This window comes from Aethalodelphis obliquidens, unplaced genomic scaffold, assembly GCF_003676395.1.
Source record: "Aethalodelphis obliquidens isolate GAN/ISIS:26980383/991018 unplaced genomic scaffold, ASM367639v1 scaffold53, whole genome shotgun sequence".
Classification (NCBI taxonomy): domain Eukaryota; kingdom Metazoa; phylum Chordata; class Mammalia; order Artiodactyla; family Delphinidae; genus Aethalodelphis; species Aethalodelphis obliquidens.
Window position 1 is genome coordinate 12,057,059 of NW_020837997.1, and position 23,780 is coordinate 12,080,838.

General features: G+C 57.4%; 1 protein-coding gene across 1 annotated transcript in view; it reads left to right on the top strand.

Annotated features, from left to right (window-relative positions):
- The first annotated feature begins 10,996 nt into the window (after positions 1-10,996).
- The window catches only part of GNA11 (G protein subunit alpha 11), a 20,120-nt gene continuing 7,336 nt past the window's right edge, over positions 10,997-23,780 (top strand). Inside the window, exons 1-2 of the mRNA XM_027085535.1 lie at positions 10,997-11,372; positions 21,821-22,005. Coding sequence (XP_026941336.1) covers positions 11,237-11,372; positions 21,821-22,005 — 321 coding nt within the window. The 5' untranslated portion in view covers positions 10,997-11,236. The remainder of the gene's footprint in view (positions 11,373-21,820; positions 22,006-23,780) is intronic.

Genomic DNA, 23,780 nt, shown 5'->3' on the forward strand with positions numbered 1-23,780 from the left:
GGCCCAGGTTCAATCCCTGGTGCGGGAACATCCTGCAAGCCGTGTGGTGTGACCAAAAAAAAAAAAAAAAAGTAAGAAAAGGACATTAAAAAAAAAAAAGACTCAGTCTATAAGGGGGGAGGGGGGTTTCAAACTTTTTTCACCATGACATCTTCACCCAGTAAAACTAAATTAATTAATTAATTAAAAAATTTATACACACATGTTCAGGACACACATTTAAATACAGACATCACCCCAATAAAAGGTGCCTAAGATAACAGTTGCTGTTGCCCAGCATGAAGCATTGTATTTCCTCTACTGTATCACTGAAAATAAAAATGTGGGTCATGACCCACTAAATTGATTTCTCGACCTGTAGATGGCCAAAAGCAATGACTCAGAGTCCAGGCTGGGAAGGACCCAAACCAGAAACTCTAACCCTGAAGCCTGTTGACCTCAAGCAAGATAGCTTTATGCTGGGGTCACAGCATGGAAAATGGTCAATGGCTACTGTCACGACCTTGACACGTCTTGCAGACACAACGTGGATGGAGGCTAGGCATGGAGAGCTAGTGGCCCGGCTGCACATATATGAAGTTCAAGAGCAGATCAAACTAATCCAATGAAGACATGGGCAAAGGGCTTGAGTAGACTTTTCTATAAAGAAGTTACACAAATGGCCAAGAAGCGCTTGAAAAGATGTTTGACATCATTTGTCATCAGGGAAATGCCAATCAAAACCACAGGGAGATGGGCTTCCCTGGTGGCACAGTGGTTGAGAGTCCGCCTGCTGATGCAGGGGACACGGGTTCGTGCCCCAGTCTGGGAAGATCCCACATGCCGCGGAGCGGGTGGGCCCGTGAACCATGGCCGCTGAGCCTGCGCGTCCGAAGCCTGTGCTCCGCAACGGGAGAGGCCACAACAGTGAGAGACCCGCGTACCGCAAAAAAATAAAAAAATAAAAAAAAACCACAGGTAGATACCACTTCACACTGATTAGGACATCTATGAAAAAAAACAAACAAAAAACCTAGAAAGTAACCAGTGTTGGTGAGGATGGGGAGAAATCAGAACCATCATGCTCCGCTGGTGGGAATGGAAAATGGTGCAGCCCCTGTGGAAAACAGTCTGGCACTTCCTCAAAAGGTCAAACATAGAATCACCACATGACCCAGCAATTCCACTCCTAGGTGCATGCCCAGGATAATTGAAAGCAGGGACTCAAACAGATATTTGTACACTTGTGTTCATAGCAGCATGATTCACGATAACCAAAATGTGGAAACAACCCAAGTTTCCATTGACAGATGATGGATAAACACAACGTGGTCCATCCACACACTGGAATATTATGCAGACTTAGAAAGGAAGGAAATTCTGACACTCGCTACAACATGGATGAACCTTGAGCACATGATGCTCAGTGAGAGAATCCAGACCCAGAAGGACAAATACTCTCTGATTCCACTCACAGGAGATCCCCAGAGGAGTCACATCCACAGAGACAGGAAGTACATGGTGGGGGCCAGGGGCTGGGGGAGGGGCTGGGGAGTCAGTGTTTCACGGGGACAGAGTTTCAGTTTGGGAAGATGAGAAAGTTCTGGAGTTGATGTTGGGGATGGTTGCCCAACAATGTGAATACGCTTAATGCCAGCAAGCTGTGCACTTAAAAATGATTGAGGGTGAGTTTTACATTATGTTTATTTTACCACAACTGAGAAAAATTAAGTAAAAAATGTAAAACAAAACAAAACAAAACCCAAGGCTGGTTGGGTGTGGAAAACAGAGCTGGACACAGACAGTACCATCCCACGTAGTCAGGGCTGGGATTGCCAGGGATGGAAGAGGAGCAAAGACATTGCCTGAGCTTAGGGTTCCCAGAATCTACTGGATTCCCAGTTCAATGTGCATAGGACATTCTTATAGTAGAACCTTAATTGTTGCTTATCTGAAATTGCCACTTGTCTGCACATCCTGTGTTTTTATTTGCTAAACCTGGTTGGGAATTCCCTGGTGGTCCAGTGGTTAGGACTCAGAGCTTTCACTGCTGAGGGCTCGGGTTTGATCCCTGGTCGGGAAACTAAGATCCCACAAGTCGTGGCTCACCCAAAAAACAAAACCAAACAAAACAAACCTGGTTAGTCCAGACCTGGTTTGCTCTATGCCCACTGGCTGTGCCCACCGTCCTGGGATCGCTTCTAGCCTTTATCCTAAGAGGGAAAATCAGAGAATCATACGCCCTTCCTGCATAAACGTGGTCAGACACATAACTGTTGAGAATGGATCCTGGCAGGAAGATAACACTCAGAAATTGTTAGCTATTCCTCTCTCCTGGGGGTAAAAGGCAAGCTGTCGGCTCACACTGCCCATGTGTCCACTGTTATCTGCTCTCGGCCCTGCCTACCCGGGAGGCTTGACGACTTTTATTGCTGGTCACAGATAAGGGGCAATAAGGGAACCGAGATGAGATTTTCAAATAAAACTCAGAATCGAAAGCCCTTGCAGCCACACAGGTCAGAAGTTTCTTGTGCCAACAGGCTGGCTGGGGTGGGACTCTGACCCAGCTCCGCCCCCCTGAGCCTCAGTTTCCCTCTAAGTGAGGGGCAGGGACATTTCCTAAAGGCATGCCTTGTGGCACCGATTGCTCCGCGATGAGCAATGCCTATTCCAAAGGGCAGTTTCGATTTTACTGTATATGGTGGGGGAAGCGTATTGAACAATTGTTTTGGGTTGTGATCTAGAGTGAGGCACGGTGGATGTAGAGTCCCTTTTTTTTTTTTTTGTTAGAGTCCCTTTTCGTTCTTCACAAAAGTTCTGTGCTATAAAGTTGCTGCAAACACTGAATTACTAAACACTGCACTGCTGCTCCTGGGGACACGCAGCGTCAGTCTCCTGCGAGCTCTGGTCACGGCACTTTTGTCAACACATAAACTTGTGTGATGTGTGTTTCTGCTTGAAGACACCTTATTTAATAAAGGTCGTTCATTCGTTAACACTGAGCTCACAGCCGGCAAGGCTGTAACTCACGTCTGAACGAAGTTCACCTTACACACGTAGTTTCTCCGTGAGCACGTCACAGCCCTCCTGCGCTTAGGACACTAGACAGCACTTCAGCTCTACCTCCATCCGGGTCCATCCCTCATCATCGCTTACCCGCGGCCAACACAGTCACGAGCATCTTGAACCCCAGACTCCCATCCTCGACCCCTACAGTCTGTCCTCCCCGAAGCAGCCACCAGAGGGCGCGCGTGAGCACCGGAGTCAGGCCCCGCCCCGCCCCTGCCCGCTGCTCTCCTGGGCTCCCACCTCCCTGGGGTAAAAGCCCAAGTCCTCCCTGCGGCCCTCGAGGTCCTGCACGACTTGCCCCGTCCCCTCCCTGCCCTCTCCTCCTCCCTCCTCCTCCCTCTCTTCCCTTCGCTCAATCTGTTCCAGCCACACGGGCCTACACCCTATCCCTCCAAAATGCCAGGCACAGGTCCTGCCCCAGGTCCTTTGCATTCATTGTCCCTGCTGCCGGTAGATATATGGGTGCCTTGCTCACTCTTGCAGAGGGTCCTTCCCTAATCCTGGTACTTAAAATTCCACTCCCTTCCCAAACCCCCTACTGTGCTTTTTTTCCCTTCTCTTAAGCATTTACTCCTAAGACCCAGTATATTTTATTTATTTATATTTATTATCTGTCTACCCTTACCTAGAACATTGGCTCCGTGAGGGCAGGAATCTTTGTCTGTGTTTTCATTGCTGTATCCCCGCAGTAGGTGCTCAATAAATGTTGATTACAAAACTGGCTCTATTGTGTCCATTGAGCCTATTATAATGATAATCCTGAATGTTTATTGAATACCTTCTGTGTGCCAGGCCATGTGGGAATCGTTACTGTTTTTTTAATCATTGACACATTTTTTGAGATATAGTTCACAAATCATAAATTTACCATTTTAAGGTGCACAATTCCATGGTTTTTAGTATATTATGCTGCCACCACCATCTAATTCCAGAGCATTCCATCACCCCAAAAAGAAACTCCGTCCCCATGAGCAGTCACCCCCACCCCCTCCCCAGCCCCTGGTAACCATGAATCCAGTCTCTGTGGATTTGCCTGTTCTCTGTTTCCCATTAATGGAATCACACACTGTGGGTCCTTCTGTGTCTGGCTTCTCTCACTGAGCATCGTGTTCTCAAGGTTCATCCACGTTGTAGTGAGTGTCGGTGCTTCACCCCTTTTCATGGCCAAATAATATTTCAGTGTGTACATGGACTACATTTTGTGTATCTCTTCATCTGTTGATGAACTTTTGGGTTGTTTGCATTTTTGGGGGGGCAATTGTGAATAATATTGCTGTGAATATTCATGTACAAGATTTTGTTTAAGGGACTTCCCTGGTGGCGCAGTGGTTAAGAATCTGCCTGCCAATGCAGAGGACACGAGTTTGAGCCCAGATCCAGGAAGATCCCACATGCCTTGGAGCAGCTAAGCCCGGGTGCCACAATTACTGAAGCCCTCATGCCTAGAGCCCGTGCTCCACAACAAGAGAAGCCACTGCAATGAGAAGCCCTCACACCACAACGAAGAGTAGCCCCCGCTTGCCGCAACTAGAGAAAGCCCACACGCAGCAACGAAGACCCGACGCAGCCAAAAATAAATAAATTTATTTATTTATTTAAAAAAAAGATTTTGTTTGAACACCTGTTTTCAATTCTTTTGGATAGGTCCCTAGGAGTGGAATTGCTAGTGAAATGGTAACTCTGTGTTTACCTTTTTGAGGAACTGCTAAATTGTTTTCCACTGCGGCTACACCATTTTACATTCCTACCAGCCATGCATGAGGGTTCCAGTTTCTCCACATCCTAGCCCACACTTGTTATTACGTCTTTTTTATGATAGCCATCATGGTGGATGTAAAATAGTATCTCACTGTGGGTTTTGATTTGCATTTTCCTGATGACTAATGATATTGAACATCTTTTTTTTTTTAATTCACACAAACCAACTGTTGGGTGTCTATTATGTGCAGAGCATATTTTCATGTGCTTAGTGGTGCCTGGAAATTCTCATATCACCCCCATTTTAACAGATGAAGAAACGGAAGCTCAGAGAGGGATGGCCACTTTCTGAAAGTCACACAGCCTGCAGAGCAGTATGTATGGGATGAGGCCCAGACAGTCTGATTCTGACCTACTAGCTTAAAATGAGACTGCTGTGAGCATCCGTGTGCAAATCTTTGTATGGACGTATGTTTTCATTTCTGTTGAGTAAATACTTAGGAATGGAATGGCTAGATCCCGTGGCAGGTGTATGATTTTAAGAACTCTTTGAGAACCTGCCACACTATTTTCCACAGAGGCTGCCCATTTTGCATTCCCACCAGCTGTCGTGGATGAGGGTCCCAGTTGCCCTGCTTCTCGCCAGCACTTAGTATTGTCTTAGCCATTCTGGTGGGCGGCACCTCACTGAGGTTTTCCTGGGCTTTTTCCTAATGTGCTTATTTTATTGGCCACCTGTATGTCTTTTTTGGTAAAGAGTAAAAGCTAATATTTATGGAGTTGTGCAGTAAACATTCATTGTGTGTCTTCAGGTCTACAAAACTGTCATCCAGACAGACCCAGACCCCTCACCCTGATCACTATCTTTGAAATTTTTTTTTTTTTAATATTTATTTGGCTGTGTCAGGTCTTAGTTGCGGCATGTGGGATCTACTTCCCTAGGGAAGGGATCGAACCCAGGCCCCCTGCCTTGGGAGGCATTGGGAGAGCGGAGTCTTAGCCACAGGACCACCAGGGAAGTCCCTGTCTTTGAAAAAAATTTAAAAGAGGGATTTCTCTGGCTGTCCAGTGGTTAAGACTCTGCGCTTCCACTGCAGGGGGCTCAGGTTCAATCCCTGGGTGGGGAACTAAGATCTCCCATGCAGCACAGTGCAGCGAAATAAGAAAAATTTATAAGAGAAGAAAACAAATAAATACCCTCTGGGATCGCAGGCTGGGGCGTTAAGTCGGGTTAAGGATGTGACCCCTTTCTGGTTCCTCCGACATTGAGTGTCCACGTGACATGGGTGATGATCGCCCTATTTTCAGCTCTGACGCCCAGAGAAGGACAGGGACTTGAACACAGTGGAATCTGCCCCCGATTCCAGGGCTGGTGCTCTGGCCTCAGGTGCTCCTCCACCTTGCGTGCCCCCAGCCTGGGCCCCACTCACTTTTGCTCACGTTCTCAGCTCTGTGCCAGGAAATGGCCTTGTTCCCTGGCCCCCGGACCTGCTCATAAAATAGAATCCTTCAGGGCATGGGAGGCCAATATCCGAGGACGGAGGAGGGGAGGAGGCCATGGGGACAGGAGGACGGGGCCTCCCAACCATCAAGGAGTGCAGCCGTGGGCTTTGTCTCTCTGGGCCTCTGGGTGGAGAAGCCACGGTCAGTAATTAGCCACCAGCTGGGCCCTGGGACCAGTTCACCATCTCTCCGTGGGCCTCCGTTCCCCATCTTACCCACCTGGTCCCCACCCACCTCCGGCGCAAGGAGAGCACTTAGTGAACGGCTGAGAATAACAAGCCACCCCCTATGGATTCTGCTCCGTTTCAGTGTCCTCTGAAACATTTAAGAACTTATTAAGCACCTACTATCTACTTTACAAGTACCACCTCCTTGGACACTTCTTATTTTGACAGCTTTAGGAAGGGGTAATTGACATGTCACGAACTGCACGTGTTTAAAATGTACATTTTGATGAGTTTTGTCATATGTCTACCCCAATCACGGGCACAATCAAGATAGAGAACAAGATCCCGCAAGCCGCGTGGCGCGGCCAAACATTTCCATCACCCCAGAAAGTTTCCTTGGGCCCCTCCCCGCCCCGCCCCTCCAGCCCCAGGCAACCAGCAATCTATTTTCAGTCACTATAGATTTCCATAGTGGGTGTTTCCCAGAATTTTATATAAATGGAATCATACAGTACATCCTCTTCTGTGTCTGGTGTCTTTCACTCAGCATAACATTTAAGATTCATTCATGTTGTGTGTTTTTCCTTTTTTATGGCTGAATCATATTCCAGAGAATGGATGGACCCCATTTTGTTTATCCACTCAGTTTGTTGGTGGGCATTTGGGTTGTTTCCAGTTTGGAGATGTTATCAAGAAAGCTGCTACACCGTGTGTGTACAGGTCTTTTTTGCTGGTTGGTTGGTTTGTGTTGGCCGCACCACGCGGCACGTGGGATCTCAGTTCCCTGACCAGGGATCGAACCGGAGCCCCCTGCAGTGGAAGCGCGGAGTTCTAACCACTGGACCACCAGGGAAGTCCCGTGTGTACGGGTCTTATGTACACCTGTGCTTTTGTTTCTCTTGGGTACATGTGTTGTTATTAATTTCTACGTAAGGAAACACCCCCAAACTTGCTGCCTTAAAACAATAAACATTCGTGGTCTCACACAGTTTGGGAGGGTCAGAAATTTGAGAGTGGTGTAGCTGCATGGTTCTGACTCGGGGTCTCTCATGAGCTTGCAATCAAGCTCTGCAGTGGGGCTGGAGGAGCCGCTTCCAAACCGGTTCCTTCCTGCGGCTGTTGGCAGGAGGCCTCCGTTCTCCTGCACATGTGCTTCTCGAGCAGAATAGGATGGTCTAGACGTCGGTAAAGAGCTTGCTGTAAGAGCGAGTGAGGGAGAGCCCACGATGGAAGCAAAGGGCATTTTGTAACCAAATGTCTGAAGTCTATTCCTCCGTATTCCGTTAGAAGTGAATCACTAAATTCAACACACACCCTAGGCAAGGCAGAGAATTACACAAGACCATGAATACCAGGAAGCGGGGCTCACTGGGGGGCCATCCTACAGTTCCCTAGTATTTGAATATTTCAGCAAACATTAAGCTTCTACTGTGTACGTGACAAGAACCTTCCCCTTGGCTACTGACAACAAGCTCTCTGAAAAACAACAAATAGTCTGCCCACTTTGCAGACAGGAAAACTGGCCCAGAGAAGTTAAGTCACCCGCCGACAGTCTACACCAGAGTAAGCAGCAAAAGGAAGGTTCCATCCTGAGGTTTAAGTCCCGAGTGAGGAGGAGGCCAGCGGTGGCAAGGAATAGGTGCAGAGAAGGGAAGAAAGCGCAATTATTTTTTTTCCTCCAGAGCAAGAGAAGACGCACCCAGGAGAGCTGTGTTCCTTCATTGGTTTCACAAACATGTATCATGCACCTACTGTATGTCAGGGGCTATGTTAGGCTGTGGGGACACTGCAGAGAACAAGATGGACAATCCCGGAGCACGTGGCACTCACACATGTGGGTGGGCGATTCCACTCATCACTACCCAGGCCGGCACTGGTGCACCATTTTGCTGGAGGAGGGAAGAGGCCTGAAGCTCTGTGCTGGACGTTGCGGACCCCAGGGTGACCGAGACACACGCAGTCACTGCCCTTCTGAAGTTCACAGTCTGTTGGGTGAGATGGAAAACAAACAACAAAGAGCTCCTCCATTCTTCCCTTCAATACTTATTTGTTACTGACCAGCGTCCTTGGCTTCCTTACTGAATAGAAATTGATGAGGCCAGACAAGAAATGCAGGGCCCCTGCTGCAGCAGGTGGGAGTGAGAACAAGCAACAGGTTCCCTTGCTTGTTCACTCCCTTGGTGGGACAGGGGGGAACGAGCTGGTTCCCTATATGAGGTGAGGGTAGGTGTGTGTCCAGCGGTTGGGCCAGAGAGGTGACTTAGGTGGTCTGCCCACCCCTTTGGTGGTGTAGTGTGCAGTGGGCCTGCACAGTATCCTGCTTTTGCTCCTGACACCCTGCTTTTGCTTCCGGGTCTTCAGAAGTGACAGTTGGGACTTCCCTGGTGGTCCAGTGGTTAAGAACCCACCTGCCAACGCAGGGGACACAGGTTCGAGCCCTGGTCCGGGAAGATCCCACATGCCACAGAGCATCTAAGCCCTTGCGCCACAACTACCGAGCCTGCTCTCTAGAGCCCGCAAGCCACAACTACCGAGCCCATGCACCGCAACTACTGAAGCCCAAGCGCTTAGAGCCCACGCTCCGCAACAAGAGAAGCCACCGCAATGGGAAGCCCATGCACCGCAACGAAGACCCAACACAGCCAAAAAAAAAAAAAAAAAAAAAAAGTGACAGTTGGGTTTTTTGGTCTTTTTGTATTTTGTTGTCCATAATTTGCCCCAACTGAGCATGCACACAGTTATTTTCAGTTCCCTTATGGTTTCTTTGTATTTTGTTGCCCGAGGAGACGTTTTTCCAAGTGCAAGCACTGCAGCAAAGGGTCCCAGGTCCCAGGTGCCAGCGTGTCTGAGCACTTACTGTGTACCAGGCTGGGGTCTAGATGCAGCAGTGATCAGGACATAGATACTCTACAATATGGTGGGGAGGGAACAGGACAGTAAGGGAAGAAAGCAGGTGATTTCAGCCCATGAAAAGGGCCTGGGGAAGTCCAGCAGGGTGGTGCCGGGGTGGGGTGTGGGTGTCATCAGAAGGGGTGCTCAGGGAACACCTGGCCGGACCACCTCCCCTGGAGGAGGGGACATTGGAGCCAAGACCAACGTTTTTGTTCAGGTTCCCTGGTTGTGGGTTCTTTGTTCAAGTGGAACTTTCCTCTGTTGGTTGGGGGACCCCAGCGGCCCCTGCTCCGGCTGCATGTCCAGTTGGGGTGGGGATGGAAGCCCCCAAGATGAGTGTCTCAAGAAACCAAACTTTCCTCAGTCCCAATCAACTAATAAATGGAGACTTTGACCCTCCCTTCTCCCCTTATCTCAAGACAGGTGAGCACAGAATGTCAAGGTGCAGCTTGGAAGGTTTGTGATGGGATCTGGGCAGGGCCAGGTGGAGAGCGGGTGGGTGTTGTGGCCAGGTCATGGCTGGGAGGAATGCCATCGTCAGGGAACTGTGCATAAGGGCACCTCAGTTTCTTCATCTGTGAAATGGGTCTCCATTTCAGGCTTTTTTCTTTTTCCGTCATTCAAAACACATGGCGCTTCCTGTGTTTAGGCCTCCTTCTAGGTCTCCTTTTGGAAGAGGCCAGATGGTAAATATTTTAGGGCTGTTGCAACTATGCAGGTCTGCCGGTGCAGGGTGAAAGTAGCCAAGCTCCTTAAATGAATGGGTGTGGCTATGCTCCCATATCAACCCGGCAGTACTTGGTTTATAGTAGGTGCTTCATTAATGCTTGTTCCCTGCCTGGAATTATACCAGGCACTGCACTAATGCCTGGTCGAGGCCTGGTATATAGCAAGTGTTGCATTAATGCCTGGTCCATGCCCAGTTTACAGTAGGCATTCCACTAATGTTTGTTTCCTGCCCAGTATATACCAAGTACTGCATTAATGCTTGGTTACACAGTAGGCACTACATTAAAAGCTGGTCCATACCCGGTATACTGCACGCACTACATTAATGGCTGGTCCATGCCTGATATACAGCAGGTACTCCATTAATGCTCGTCCCATACGTGGCATATAGCAGGCTCTGTATTAATGCTAAGCCCAGGCCTGGTATAGAGAAGACGTTCCATTAATATTTGTTCCAAGAACGGAGGAGACGAAGGTTCGTTTCCGGTCAGGTAATGCCAGGGCGCCCCAGGAGGCCGTGAGGGCTGGTACCCCAGTGCCTCACGTTGGGCCTAGGTCGCTCAGCCTCGCGACCGCAGCTGCGGGTCCGAACTTCTCGCTCCGGGGCCGAGAGAGCCGCCGGGCCGAGCGGGGCCGAGCGGGGCCGAGCGGGGCCGAGCGGGGCCGAGCGGAGCCGAGCGGAGCCGAGCCAGCCTGACGAGTCCTCCACATTCCCACAATCCCGGGCGGCCCCGCCCGGCTCCCGGTTGCGCGTCCCCCTTCCCACGTCGGCGCAACCAAACCCGCGGGCGCGCCCGCCTCGCCCCTCCCCGCCCCGCCCGCGCGACGCCCCGCCCATCCCGACCGCTAGTCCCGCCCCCGCGGCGGGCGCGCAGGCCGCCGCCCACTCCCATTGGCCGTGCCGCCTGCCCGTCGGCGCTGTCCGCGCGCTGGTTAGGTTGTGAGGCGCTGTCGCTCGGTCGCGGCGGCTGCGGTTGGCGGCGGCGGCGGCGGCGCCAGCGGTGGTGGCGGCGCGGGTGGAGGGTGGCCGGGAGGGACCAGCGGCTGAACGGGACCGGTGCTCTCAGGCGGCCGAGGCGGACCGCCGGCCCAGGGGCCGAGCGCCGAGGGCCGGGCGGGCGCGGCCGGGGCGGCTCGGGGCCAGGGCCGGGCCGGCCGGGGGGCGGTGGCGGGGGCGGCCGGCGGCCGGGGCCGGGACGATGACTCTGGAGTCCATGATGGCGTGTTGCCTGAGCGATGAGGTGAAGGAGTCCAAGCGGATCAACGCCGAGATCGAGAAACAGCTGCGGCGGGACAAGCGCGACGCCCGGCGCGAGCTCAAGCTACTGCTGCTCGGTGAGTGGGGCCGGGCCTGCGGGATTCGGGCCGGCGGTGCGCGTGGCGGGCGGGCGGGGCGGCCCTGCGTACTGGCCACGGCCCTGCGTGCTGTCCAGAGCGGGCTCGACCCCCGCGGGGTCAGCCCTTGCCTACCTGTGCTGTCCACCTCTGGGCCACCCGATCTCTGCAGCCTGTGTTGTCTAGGTTGAGTCCCTGACATCAGAGGGGCCAGGCCCTGCCTCTGTTGTCCACATCAGCGCCCCAGACCCTCGGGATCTGCTCGCGCCTATGCTGTCCGTGGCAGGTCACCACTCCCTGCAGGGTCAGCGCCTGCTTCAGCTGTCCAGATCAAGCCCCAGTTTCCTTCAGGATCAGCCCCTGTCTCTGCTGTCCAGGCGGGGTCCCCAAGACCCTTTGGGATCAGTCCGTGCCTCTGCTGCCCAGCCCCTGATCCCTGCAGGGCCAGCTTCTGCTTCTGCTGTCCCGTTCGGGCCCCCAAAACCCTCGAGGGCCTGCCTTCTAACCCCTTCTCAGGAGACAAGCCTCCTCCCTGCACAGGACTGGTCCTCCATCCCTGCCCCCAACAGGTGTGCCCCCTCGCTGCCCCCAGCATCTATTCAGGGCCAGACCTTTGGGCTGTAATCCACAAGACGCACCCCTTGCCTCCTGGCGTCCCTTCTCTACTTTTCCCACCAGGTGGAGCCCTGTTCCCTGCAGCCCCCGTTCTCTGAGGCCAGTCGGAAAACCCATGTCCCTCCCCAGTGGAGAGCAATCTGTGGGGGAGAAGACAGCCTTTTCTCTCTTCTTGGGGCCGGGGCGGGTGGAGCCCTGACGGAGCAACCGTCTCCGTCCGGCCCCTCTCCTTACGTCCGAGTGGGAGCTGGGTCTCCTGGGTCCTCTTCCCCCTCCTGGAGAGGATTCCTGTCCAAGTCTCCGTCTCCCCCACTGCGCACCTGTTGCACGGAACTAGTCGGCCCAGCAGTCGGCAAGCTGTTGTCACCCCAAATAAGGGTTGTTGGAGGACTTACCTCCGCAGTCAAAGGCAAGAAGGTCGTTTACACAAGCGAAGCCCTTGCCCTGCCTTCTCCGGAGCTCTGCTGCATTCCTGCACTGTGGGGAAGGTTGGAAATGCTGTTGTGATGGGCCCCTGGTGGAAGAGGGGTCTGCCACCGAGGGGTCCACCCGCAGGACGGTGCAGGGTCGGAGGCGGTGAGTCGCTGGAGGCCGTGGGTCTTGGAGGGACTGCCTCACTCCTCCCACCTGTGGGGACCCTCTGGGTCCTCCCTTTGATTAAAATACCTTCCCTGTTTTTTTTTCCAAACGTTCCACTTTACCTAAAGGCTATAAAATGGGCCATCTTTGCAGAAAAGACAGGCAGAGAGTAACGGTAAAGTTTGGAGGAAACTTGCAGTGGGGTCCCAGTGGCACCTGGGAGGACAGCATGGCCCTGGCTGCCTTACACCAACAGAGGTAGAATTTATTTTCAGAGGGGGGTTGAGAAGTTACCAGCATGTTAATGTTACCAGACAGTCGGCCTTGCCTGGGGGCTGGGGGCTGCATGAACCTCTGCACGCCCCTGCTGCCTGCCCTGTGCGCACCCAGGCTCCAGATTGACGTGGGGTTCAAGGGTACGGGTCGGTGGCCTGTGATCTTGCAGCCTTGCTGTGTGTCTCTGGTCTCCCTGGGTTGGGGCTGAGGAGCCTTGCAGGGGATCTGGATGTGCCCAGCGCCCACCCATGGGTGCGGGCTGTTGCCTGCAGGAGCACCTGGGTCTGAGGTCCCACCCCTCCCCCCGCTGGCTTGCAGGACAGGGAGTCTGCACCCTCCTGGGAAGCTATTAAGTCCTAGGCATGGGGGCAGATAGGAAGATGAGAGCTTGGGGGTCCAAGGTGAAGGTTTATGACACCAGGAGGGCGGCTGTGAATGCCAGGCGGAGCTCCAGGGGACGTGCTGGGAGCCGGGGGGTGCCGAGCAGCATCCCTGCCCCACCTACTCCATGCCGGGAGCACCCCCAGTCATGAGAACCACAGACATCCCCAGCTGTGGCCCAGTGTCCCCCGGGGGCAGAATCCCCCCTGCCCCGTGTCAGCACACAGTGTAAAATGCGTGTTGCAGAGCCGGTATGTGATCGGTGTTCGCTTGTTTTGTCAGATGCTTTGTGGGTGCTTGAAAGGTGAATGCTTTTGTCACTACGGTCCAGAGCCACATACGTGTGTGCCGTCAACACGCAACATGTCTACAAACACGTGTGATAGGTGTGTTCGGTTTTGTTGGTCCTGTTACTCCAGGCCACATCCTCATTCACAGTCGTCTGTGGTGAGGAATGGGGGTAGTGAGCGTCCCTGCAGCGGATACACCGGGATCCCCACGGCTCGGCGTTGCTCTCCCACTTTACGGAAGAGGACCCCCAGGCCCAGTTAGGAGCTCCGGTGGGGGTCCCGGGCAGGCCCGCCGGCTTCTGCCTCCCGTGATCCCTCCTGGTGCAGGTGCAGTCCCCTGCCCCCGCGTTTCTGCCACTCAACAGAGAACAACCGAGGAGGCCCCTCGTCCATTCCTCAGGACAGGTTTCCCCTCGAGAACCGAGGCCTACCACAGGAAGTGCCGGTCCAGGAGCTGAGTGGCTCCGGGATTTCTAAATAAAGCAGGGCGGTCAGTTCCACAGGCTTCCTGTCCAGCCCGCTGTGGCCCCGAGGGCGGTAGAAAGGGCCGGAATCCGGCCTGGGGTGTGGTGGCCCCGGCGGGAAGGGTGCGCCTGCCCTGCTTGGAGGCGCGAGTGGAACGTGGCCGTGGCTCCTGGCGGTGGCCCTGCCTGTCCCCCGCAGACCCTGATGGCTGGAAGCACCTGGGGCCCTGGGCCACCGCTCGTGGCCCACCCCAGGATGAGTCTCAGGGGCTTAAAAGTTAGATGAAATTTTGTGTCGCTGAAAGGGTGGGCGCCATCCCTGCAGGTGCAGGAGCCCAGACTTGCTGTCAGAGCCCCTCTCCCTCGGTGTCCTGCGTGCCAGGCCAGTGGGAATCTCCCTCCCCTTGGGCCCGAGCACGGCCTCGCCACGTGTGTCCCTGGGCTCCGGACTCCGTGTGCACAGATGCTTCCCGGCCTCTGCTGAGCTGCGCTGGTCGCTGCCTGAGAGCCTCGGATGTTTAACCACAAAAGGTTTCACTTTCTGATTTTTGTGGTGGAGCCCTTCTCCCTGCGGCCTGAGAACAGGTCGCAGTCACTGCTGCTCCTGGGCTGAGAGTTTGGAGCAGCTGCAGACAGAGCCGAGTGGGGACCCCTGGCAGGAGGGATGGGAGCCCGTTTGTCCCTCCTCTGCCTCGGAGGGCCTTGGGGGCAAAGTCCAGCCCTGGGTGGGCGGGTCTGGTCTGGGCCGGGTGTGCGGAGCTGGGCTGCACTCAGGGGGAACGGCCATCTCTGGTCCCCATAGGGCGCTCCTCTCCCATCAGGACAGTGAGCCGCGGGGCCTGTCAGCCCAGTGTCCGTGGACGGGATTGGGGCATCTCCACGGGCTTCGGGGGCACCTGCGTGCGGGGTTAGTTTTTGGCGGAACTCCAGCTGCTCTCAGAACCGGGCCCCAGGCCACAGGCTTGCTGGCTGGGGAGTTTGTGCCAATGCGCCCCAGCCCCCTGCTCCCGGGTGGCCGCGGTCTCTGCCCTTGGCCCAGGCGTGGGGCGCCTGGCGGGTCACTACCAAGGTGTCTGCCTCTCGTTTTCCCCACCACATCCCCCCTCCGGGGCAGGCCCTGCCACCCCATGGCCCAGCACAGAGCCCTGCGGACCTGAGATGTTTGCTGGGTGGCTTTGATTGGCTAACTGAACTCAGTTCCCTCAAGCAGGTCGAATGGGGGTGACTGGGTGCCCCGACTTAGGGCATCCTCACATCCTGCCTGGACGTGAGGTTCCCTGCTCCGGGGCCCGTTGCCACTGCTGGTGGCCCTCTGCTGTGACGCATGGACAGACAGGGACTCAGGGGCACAGCTCGCAGCTGCCGCCCTCCCGAGGCCTCGTGAGTGGGCTTGGGGGTGCTCCAGAGCGAGCACAGCCTCGGCTCCCCGCCTGCAGCACTGTTTGGGGGAAGGCCGCAACACCTGCGAGGCGCTGTGCCCTCCCGTGGTCACTGCTCTCCTGACGGAGGGCTTTACCCGGGTTGACAGGCTGCCCCGGCAGCGCTGGGAGGCGGGTCCCGCCAGGACCGAGCTGGAGAGCGCGGTGGGATTTCAGTCCCCGTGCCTCCCGAGCCTCGGGTTTCCCTGCTGTGGAAGGAGAGCGTCCCCCAACTCCCGGACTGTGGGAGGGTCAGTGGGGGCCACGCATGTCAAACTGGGGAGTGCCGTCTGTGCCCTTGTCTTTATTCACGGTATCGTGCTGGCTGGCAGTCCCTCTGCGGCCGAGCGGGGACCTCCCTGTCTTGCGGTGGGGTCTCCGGAGCTTGGCCCTCAGGGCTGGGCCTCTCGTTTCCTGATCTGATCCCAGCGCCTGCCAAGGAGGTTTGCTTACGGACCTCGGTTGGCGTAGAGCTGAAAGGTCAGACCCCCCACGGAGGCGGGTCGCCCCGTCTCTGCCCCATTGGTCCTCTCTGCTGAGCCTCGACAGGTGGGTGGGGGCCTTCCCGTCCCCCAGGCTGGGCAGCTGGGCTGCACGGCAGGGTTGGGCAGGACTGGGGCTCATACCAGTCTCCCCGACTCCTGAGCGTTAGGCTTCAGGAAGCGCTGCACTAGGACCTGGCACGTGGGACAAGAGGGGGGCTGGCCCAGGGCACCAGTGTCTGCGCCTGGAGTCACCTGGGCAGGGGACGCTGGACCTGCTGACTTAGCGGCCACGGTGTGGAGGTCAGATGAAGGGATGAGTCCCGAGGTCTGCCCTGTTGTCCTCCCTCCTGGCCCCTGTCTGCGCTGGCGCCCGCTGCTGCGGTGTCTCTGAAAGGCCCGTGGCTGGCCCGGGAGAGCTCCCCCAGTGCTCTCACATTCGCTCACTTCCCTGGGTGGCGGTGACCGTGGACCACGAAGAGATGGACGGACGTGAAGCCCGAAGACCTTAGCCTGTTGAGGTCTGACAGTTACTGGTTGTGTGACCTCAGCGAAGCTTCTTGACCTCTCTGTGCCTCAGCTCCTTCACTTGTCCAGCAGGAGGTGGGGTGATAGATGTACCACTGAATGAATGGATGAGCGGGGGCGAGGGGAGCGTGCAGTTGCCTTCCTTGGCTGCACGAGGTGTTTGCACTTTCTCCAGCAGAAGGTCGTCGTGCCTCTTTGATCTTGGACCTGTTGACACAGCTCGGGGCCATGTTGGATTTCCGGGCTGTGTTTCCAGGAGCCCAGATCCCCGGCAGTGCTCTCGCCTGGGCCTCCTGTGGTCCTGGGGTTCCTGGCTTCACTGCCCACATTCTAGAATTAGGGATGGCTGGGCGGCAGCCCTGAACCCCAGCTTCTGACACTAGTGTTCTCTTGCTAGATCGTGGCCACTTGCCCCGGGGGCCATGGATCCTGCACACCTTGAGTCCCACTGGGATGATGTCGGACCAGCACCATCCTTCCTGTCCTCCAGGCCCTTTCCCTGCCCCTCTTCTCTCCCACATTTGAGGAGTGGCTGCCTGGGCTCAGACATAATTCCTCCTGGTCTGCGGTCCTAGATCTTGGCCGACCGTGCAGGCGAGACAGTGGCTTTCTCCCTCTGTCGCAGGGATGGGGCTGCTCTCCTCCTTCCTCTTCTCCAGTTAGTCTCAGCTGGGCAACTGGTGATGCCACTGAGCACGCCCAGAGATCGTCCTGCAGGCTCCCGGCCCCGCTGTGCTGTCTGGCCCCTGCCAGGCCCCCAGGGGCAGGACCCCTCACATGGGTGGTGCCCCCAGGGGCCCCCATTCTTGGAGTTAGGGCAGGGGATGCAGAGGACCTGAGGGGGACACGTGACAGAACCGGGACTGTGGATTGGGGCCGAGTTCATTTGGTTCATTCGGGAAAAATGTGTGCGGTGACTTCTGCGGGCCGGGCCTGTGCCGGGGCTGGGTGTGAGGCTGCTGGCAGAGCCCCGCCCTCGGGGAGCTGGCTCCCAGCAGGGACAGACGGGAGCAGCAGGCCAGGAGCAGGTGGGGCGCTGGGGGCACTGGGGCCCTTCCTGGAAAACGTGAGTTTGGGTTTCTGTGCAGGGAGTTGGGGTGGCGTTCGGGAGGGGCAGGGCCCGATGCGTGGGCGACGTGAACAGTGGTGTCACGTGCCGGCCCCGGGCCGCAGTGCCACGGCTGTCCTCGTGCAAGGTTGGGCTGGTTGCGTTGTGGGGGACAGTGGGGGCCAGGGGACCCACAGACACGAGCTCGGAGTCTGAGTACAGCCAGGACCTGGGGCCACTCGGCGTCCTCGCTGGGAGGGGGTGTGGCGGTAGGTGCCCTCTGCACCTGTGCAGGTGCGTGGCTAGAACGAGGCCCATCACGGGGTCTCACACGGTCTTGCTTGAGGGGGGCCTTGCTCTTCTCCCTGGTGGGCAGCTGTTGAAGGTTTTTTTTTTTTATAGATATTTATTTGGTTGCGCTGGGTCTCAGATGCAGCTTGCGGGCTCCTTAGTTGCAGCACGTGGGCTCCTTAGTTGTGGCTCCCAGGCTCCTTAGTTGTGGCATGCGAACTCTTAGTTGCGGCACATGAACTATTGGTTGTGGCATGCGAACTCTTAGTTGTGGCATGCATGTGGCATCTAGTTCCCCAACCAGGGATCGAACCTGGGCCCCCTGCATTGGGAGCGTGGAATCTTCCACCAGGGAAGTCCCCATGACCAGATCTTCAGGGGGAACTGACCAAGGGCGGGGCAGGATGAGCTGGAGCTGCCAGGGACCCCCGGGCGGCGGCTACAGCAGATAGGCCTGGCCGTGAGGTCCAGGTGGGCCTCGCACCCCGAGACTTCTCTGAGCAGGAGGCTGTTGGCTCGGGCGTGTTGGGGGGCCCGGGTCCCAGCTCCCGGCACTGGGTGCCGGCAGCATGTGGGCTGAGTTGGGCCAGGGGGTGGGCACCTGGAGAGGACGCTGTGGCGGCTCTGCGTCCCCTGGAGCCTTTCCTCCCTCCCTCCCTGGCCAGTGGTGGCCGAGCTCTGGCCAGCTGGGCCTGCCGGTTCCAGAGCCCAGGGCCCGCAGCTCCGGCCTTTCACCCACAGCTCTGCCGGGAGGTGCCTGCTGGGACTGGCACCTGTCACTCAGTCGCTGTTGGCCCTGAGCACAGGTGACACGCCACCCTCGACGTGCGGCTCGTGGGGCTTTCCTCCGGGGGCCCGGCCTCTGCAGCCGCCACCTCCACAACCTCCTTTCTCTGTCCTTCCTGGCAAGGTGGCATGGCCCAGGCGGGGTCACTGACTGTCCCGCCTCCTGGGCCACACTCTCCCCAGGGTGTCCCTTTTGCTGCGTTCTCCCCCAGCTTTATTGAGACGTAAGTGCCACGCGTGTTGTGTGGTTTAAGGGGTGCACGTGAGTACTTGACACGTGGATTGTGACATGATCGCTCGTGAGGCCCGTCACCGCCCCGTCACCACCCCCTTACCTCACTAGTGCCTTTTGCTCCTGCACTTGATCGCGGTGCTGTCTTCGCAGCGGCTCCTCTGCCCCCAGCAGGGTTCGGGCCATGTGCCTCGTCCAGGACCTCCGACGTCTCCAGGGCCAGTTGTGTTTCCGGCTTCCGAGGGGTCCGTCTTCCGTTTCTTGGTTTTCGGGGCGTGTCCCAGCTGCGTCGTCTGTGTTGGGCACCGGGGCGTCCCCCGTTCTCCCTCGGCCACTCTCTGGCCGGTGATCACGGCTCCTCCGTGAACACCCGCTGTCCCTTGGTTGTTGGCACGGGCGCGTGCACGTGTGTGAGACCCTCGGTGTCCTGCGCTGCCTCTGGGGAGCTCTGGGGGGGCTGCCTGTCCTTTGCGCACCCGTTTTGGAGACGCTGGCTGTGGTCTGAAGTCAGCAGGCTCTCTCTGGATCTCCCCGCGCCCTTGTGCTCGTGCAGCTCTCTTGCCCCTCCTGCAGTTCAGGGGGGTGGACTCGAGGGGCAGCGCCCCGGGGCCTGAGTGGCAGCCCTTTTCCACCTCAGCTGACCTGTGGCTGCAGGGGGTTGGGCTTTAGTGGCCACTGGTCTGATGTTTCTGGTGAGAGGCCCTTCCACACACCAGCAGGGCACGTATCTTTTTACAGTAGCATAGTGTCAAAAACAGGGGTTCTCACCTGGGGGGTCCTGCCCCCAAAGGACATTGGGCAGTGTCTGGGGATGTCTGTGTGTCACACTGAGGGGATCCTGGCATTGAGGGGGCGGGGCCAGGGGTGCTGCTCAACACCCCAGAGTGCCCGGGCCGGCCCCAGTGTCAGCAGTGCTGCGGGGACCCTGGTCCAGAGGAAACCACGCAGGGCATGGCATTCCTGTGTGTCGCCTCCCCTCCCCCACCCCGCCTCCTGCAACGAGGGAGGAGTGCGTGGACCCCTCAGGGAGGTGTGGGGTCACATGGGGTCCTCGCCCCTCCTGCCTCAGAGCTGGGGTGGGGCCTTGGTGGGAGTGGGCACCTGGCCTCTGGTTGATGTTGCGGCAGCAGTGGGATGGAAGGTGGCATTGGCGTAGTTACCACTCGGTGACAGAACCAGAGTCGTATTCTTTTATTCGTAAAAGGACCCAGTGCCTTGATGGAGGTCCTAGAAAGGGGCAGCTGCAGTGAGGCGGCCTCTGCTCTGTCTCCCCAGGTGGGCTCAGGCATCCGTGGTCAGTTACTCAGACGCGGGCGGAGGGCCTCCTGCTGCAGGATGGTGTGGTCACTGCAGGCCGCTCAGAACCTATGTCTTCTCCGGGAGCTCCCGGGCAAGGAGGCGGGCAGCAGATGCCTGAGAGAGACTCCCTGAAAGGCAGCGGTGATGGGTCCCAGTGCAGAGGGGAGCTGCCTGCCCTGCGCCCACGGCACCGGTGGCTGTGAGCCGGATGGCGTGCAGGGCAGGACGCAGCTCAGGCCCCTTCGTTGGGGTGGGGGACGCAGGTGACTCTGAGACAGGGTGGGGAGGATGAGCCCAGGCGGGCTGGGGCGAGTCTGGGGGGTTCTGAGTCCCCAAGAGGGGGCCTGGGGGCTTCAGTGCATGGGTGAGTGGGGACCTGTGTTGGTTATCAAGTAGGGGTTTGAGGCCATGCGTCCTTAGGCTGTAGAAGTTCTCTCCCGCTGTGCAATAAAACCACCCTGTAACTTAGTAGCTGAAAATAGCACACAGGCAGATTCTGAGGGTCAGGAGTCGTGGGGGTTCTGGCTCGGGGTCCCTTATGAGGTTGTAGAGCACGTGTTGGCCGGGGCTGCCTCATCTGAAGGCCCAGTGGGGCCGGAGAAGCCGCTTCCAGGGTGGCCCCTCACATGGCTCCTGCCCACATGGGCCCTCAGGGACGGCGCTGCCCCCCGGCCCCCGCGAAAGTCCTACAGAGGACGGGGAGCCCCGTGACTCGTCTTGGAAGTGACAGGCCATCCTTGGTCAGATTCTTCTGGTTGGGAGGGAGGCACTGAGTCCAGCCCGCCCTCCGGGAAGGGTCAGGCTCCCCCTCTGCACGGAAGACATCCCAGAGATTTGTGGGCACATTAAAGCCACTAAAATGCAGTCCCTGCGTGTGGAGGTGAACAAAAGTGGGGGTACGGCTTTGCCGCTTAGAGGGTGACAGGGCGGTGAGAGGCTGGAGCAGGAGAGGAGCCCTCCCTCCTGCCGCAGCGCTGGTGCCGGGTGGGGCTGGCCAGCCCTTGATCCCGGAGACTCCGTGCGCCCTTCTCTGAGGTGGGGCCTTGACACCTGACACCTGGAGGGTGGTGGGACAGAGAGGGGAGGGGCCCCGGGCACCCAAAGGGCCTCTGGGCTGACAGGGACGTGGGCCTTGGGGCTGTTCAAGCGCCAGAGTCACGCTCGGTCTCGGGGTGGCGTGAGGTTGGGTGAGGTACAGGTTCAGGGGCTGCTGGGGACTGTGGGGGGCATGGCCCGGCGCCCTGCGAAGGCCCAGCGTGGCCTCGACGCAGATGCCAAACTCGTGCCCTGAAGGAAAGCTGTTCTGATCAGAACAGCCATGGGTTGGCGGGACGTTGTCACATGAGGGCATGTGGGACAAGGGAGCTCGTCACGTGACCAGTTAAGGGGGTGGCAGCATCTGGGGGAGACACTTCACTGCTCCTGGCCTCCAGTTCCTCGGCTGTGGCCAGAGTTGAATTCAGACCCAAGTTGCCGCAGGTGCCGCGGCTGCTCCCTTCCCGTCCCTGCCCACGTTGTTGTCCCGACCTCCTCTGAGCCTCGGCGGCCCCTGTAGACAGGGTGTGCGTGGGAGGACGCGGCCCGCCCTGTTGTCCAGGCAGCAGCGGCTGGCCAGGCGCATCCCCACCTCGAGCCTCGTGGGCGGGACTCCGCGTGTTCGGGGCTCCTCGTGGGCGGGGCTTCTCGTGTGCAGGGTGCGGCGAGCCCACGGCTCGGGTCGCGGGTCCGGTCCCGCTGGGTCTCACTGGGCCATTTGCAGGCACGGGCGAGAGCGGGAAGAGCACGTTCATCAAGCAGATGCGCATCATCCACGGGGCGGGCTACTCGGAGGAGGACAAGCGGGGCTTCACCAAGCTGGTGTACCAGAACATCTTCACCGCCATGCAGGCCATGATCCGGGCCATGGAGACCCTCAAGATCCTCTACAAGTACGAGCAGAACAAGGTGAGGCCCGGGCGGGAGCGCCGGGCGCGGCGGGGCGTCCTACAGGGGGCAGAGTGAGTCCTGGCCCCCTCTGCGGGCCAGCGTCCTACCAGGCACTCCACGCACTGTATCAGGCCCTCTGTGCCCCCCGGGGGTGGCACGTTCTCTTATTTCCTTCAGTAACAGCTTATTGAGAAAACGTACATACCAAGTCACCCATTTAAAGTGTGCAATTCACTCATTTTTAACATATTCACAGAGTTGTGCAACCATTGCCTCTAATTCCATAACGTTCTCATCACTCCAGAAAGAAACCCTGTCCCCACTGGCAGTCACCTCCCCTACGCCTAACCCAGCCCCTGACAACCAGGAACCCACTCCCTGTCTCTGTGGATCTGCCTGTTCTGGACATTTCCCATCAATGGAATCACACCCCGTGTGTCCTTCTGTGTCTGGCTTCTCTCACTGAGCATCGTAATCTCAGGGTCCGTCCACGTTGCAGCGAGTGTCAGTGCCTCACTCCTCTTTGTGGCTGAATGATGCTCATTGTGTGGAGGGACACATGGTTTGTCCATCGTCCATCGACGGACGCATGGTTGTTTCCACTCTTCTGGCTCTCGTGGACATGCTGCTGGAACACTCGTGTGCAGGTTTTTGTTTGCACGCCTGTCCTGGTTTCTCCTGGGCGCGTCCCCAGCAGTGGAGGTGCGAGGTCCAGGATACCTCTCGGTTCGCCTTCCAGAGGGGCTGCCTGCCTGCTGTCCGAGTGGCGTTGCCCCGGCCGTGCACCAGGGGGCTCTCTCTGGCGGCCTCCCTTGGCTTCGCTTTTGTGGATCTGTTTTCGGGGACTTCTCTTTCAACTCCAGCAGTTTGCCTGGGCTGGCACGTGGCACCGTGTATTGGACCATGTATGTCCAATAGGGTTTAAATTAGTCTGTTTACTTGGAAGCTTAAGAAGGCCAGTCAACCAGATTTCTGATATTGGTGTCTTCCTGCCTTGATGCCCGGTTCACGGGTCATCAGGGACCCTACAGGGCCCAGCACTGGGTCTGGGGCCCGGCCAGCCTGGCTGTGGGAATGAGCATGTAGGGCCTGCTGGAGCTTCTCACCCTCTGGTTCGTAGGATTGCTCGCAGCTGAGGCCCCTCAGCGTCCAGGCCCCACTTTAACCGTGGAAGTCCAGAGGCATCTGGAACAGGGATTGGCAGACTAAGGCCTGTCTCTGTAGGTGCAGCCTTGCTGGCGCGGGCCACGGCCACTCGCTTACACGTCATCCCTGGCGGCTTTCGCTGCAGCAGCAGGGACAGCGTGGCCGTAGAAACAGACGTCTGGTCCCTGGCCTACATGCATCCGCAGTTGGGGGTTTTCTGGGGCTGGTGTCTGCTTCTCCAGGCCCAGATTGGGAGGCTGGGAGGGTGAGGCGGGGCTGAAGGACGCTGTTGTGCGGGGGCTGGGGCGGGAGAGCATCCCTGGGAGGTGACCGGTGGGTTCCAGAGCCTGGGCTGGGGCCCCCTCATTCCTTGTTTGGGGTTCTGCCCAGCTGTGTCCCCTCCCCAGTCCCTCAGCCGTGTGGGTGGGACCATCCCGAGCACAGGCATGTGGAGCAGGCTGGAGGAGAGACAGGGGGTCTCCTGGGGGCCTTCTGCCCCCGGCGGGGTGTGTGTGTGTGTGTGTGTGTGTGTGTGTGTGTGTGTGTGTGTGTGTGTGTGTGTGTGTGTGTGTAGGTGTGTGTGTGTAGGTGTGTGTGTAGGTGTGTGTGTGTAGGTGTGTAGGGGTGTGTGTGTGTGTGTGTGTGTG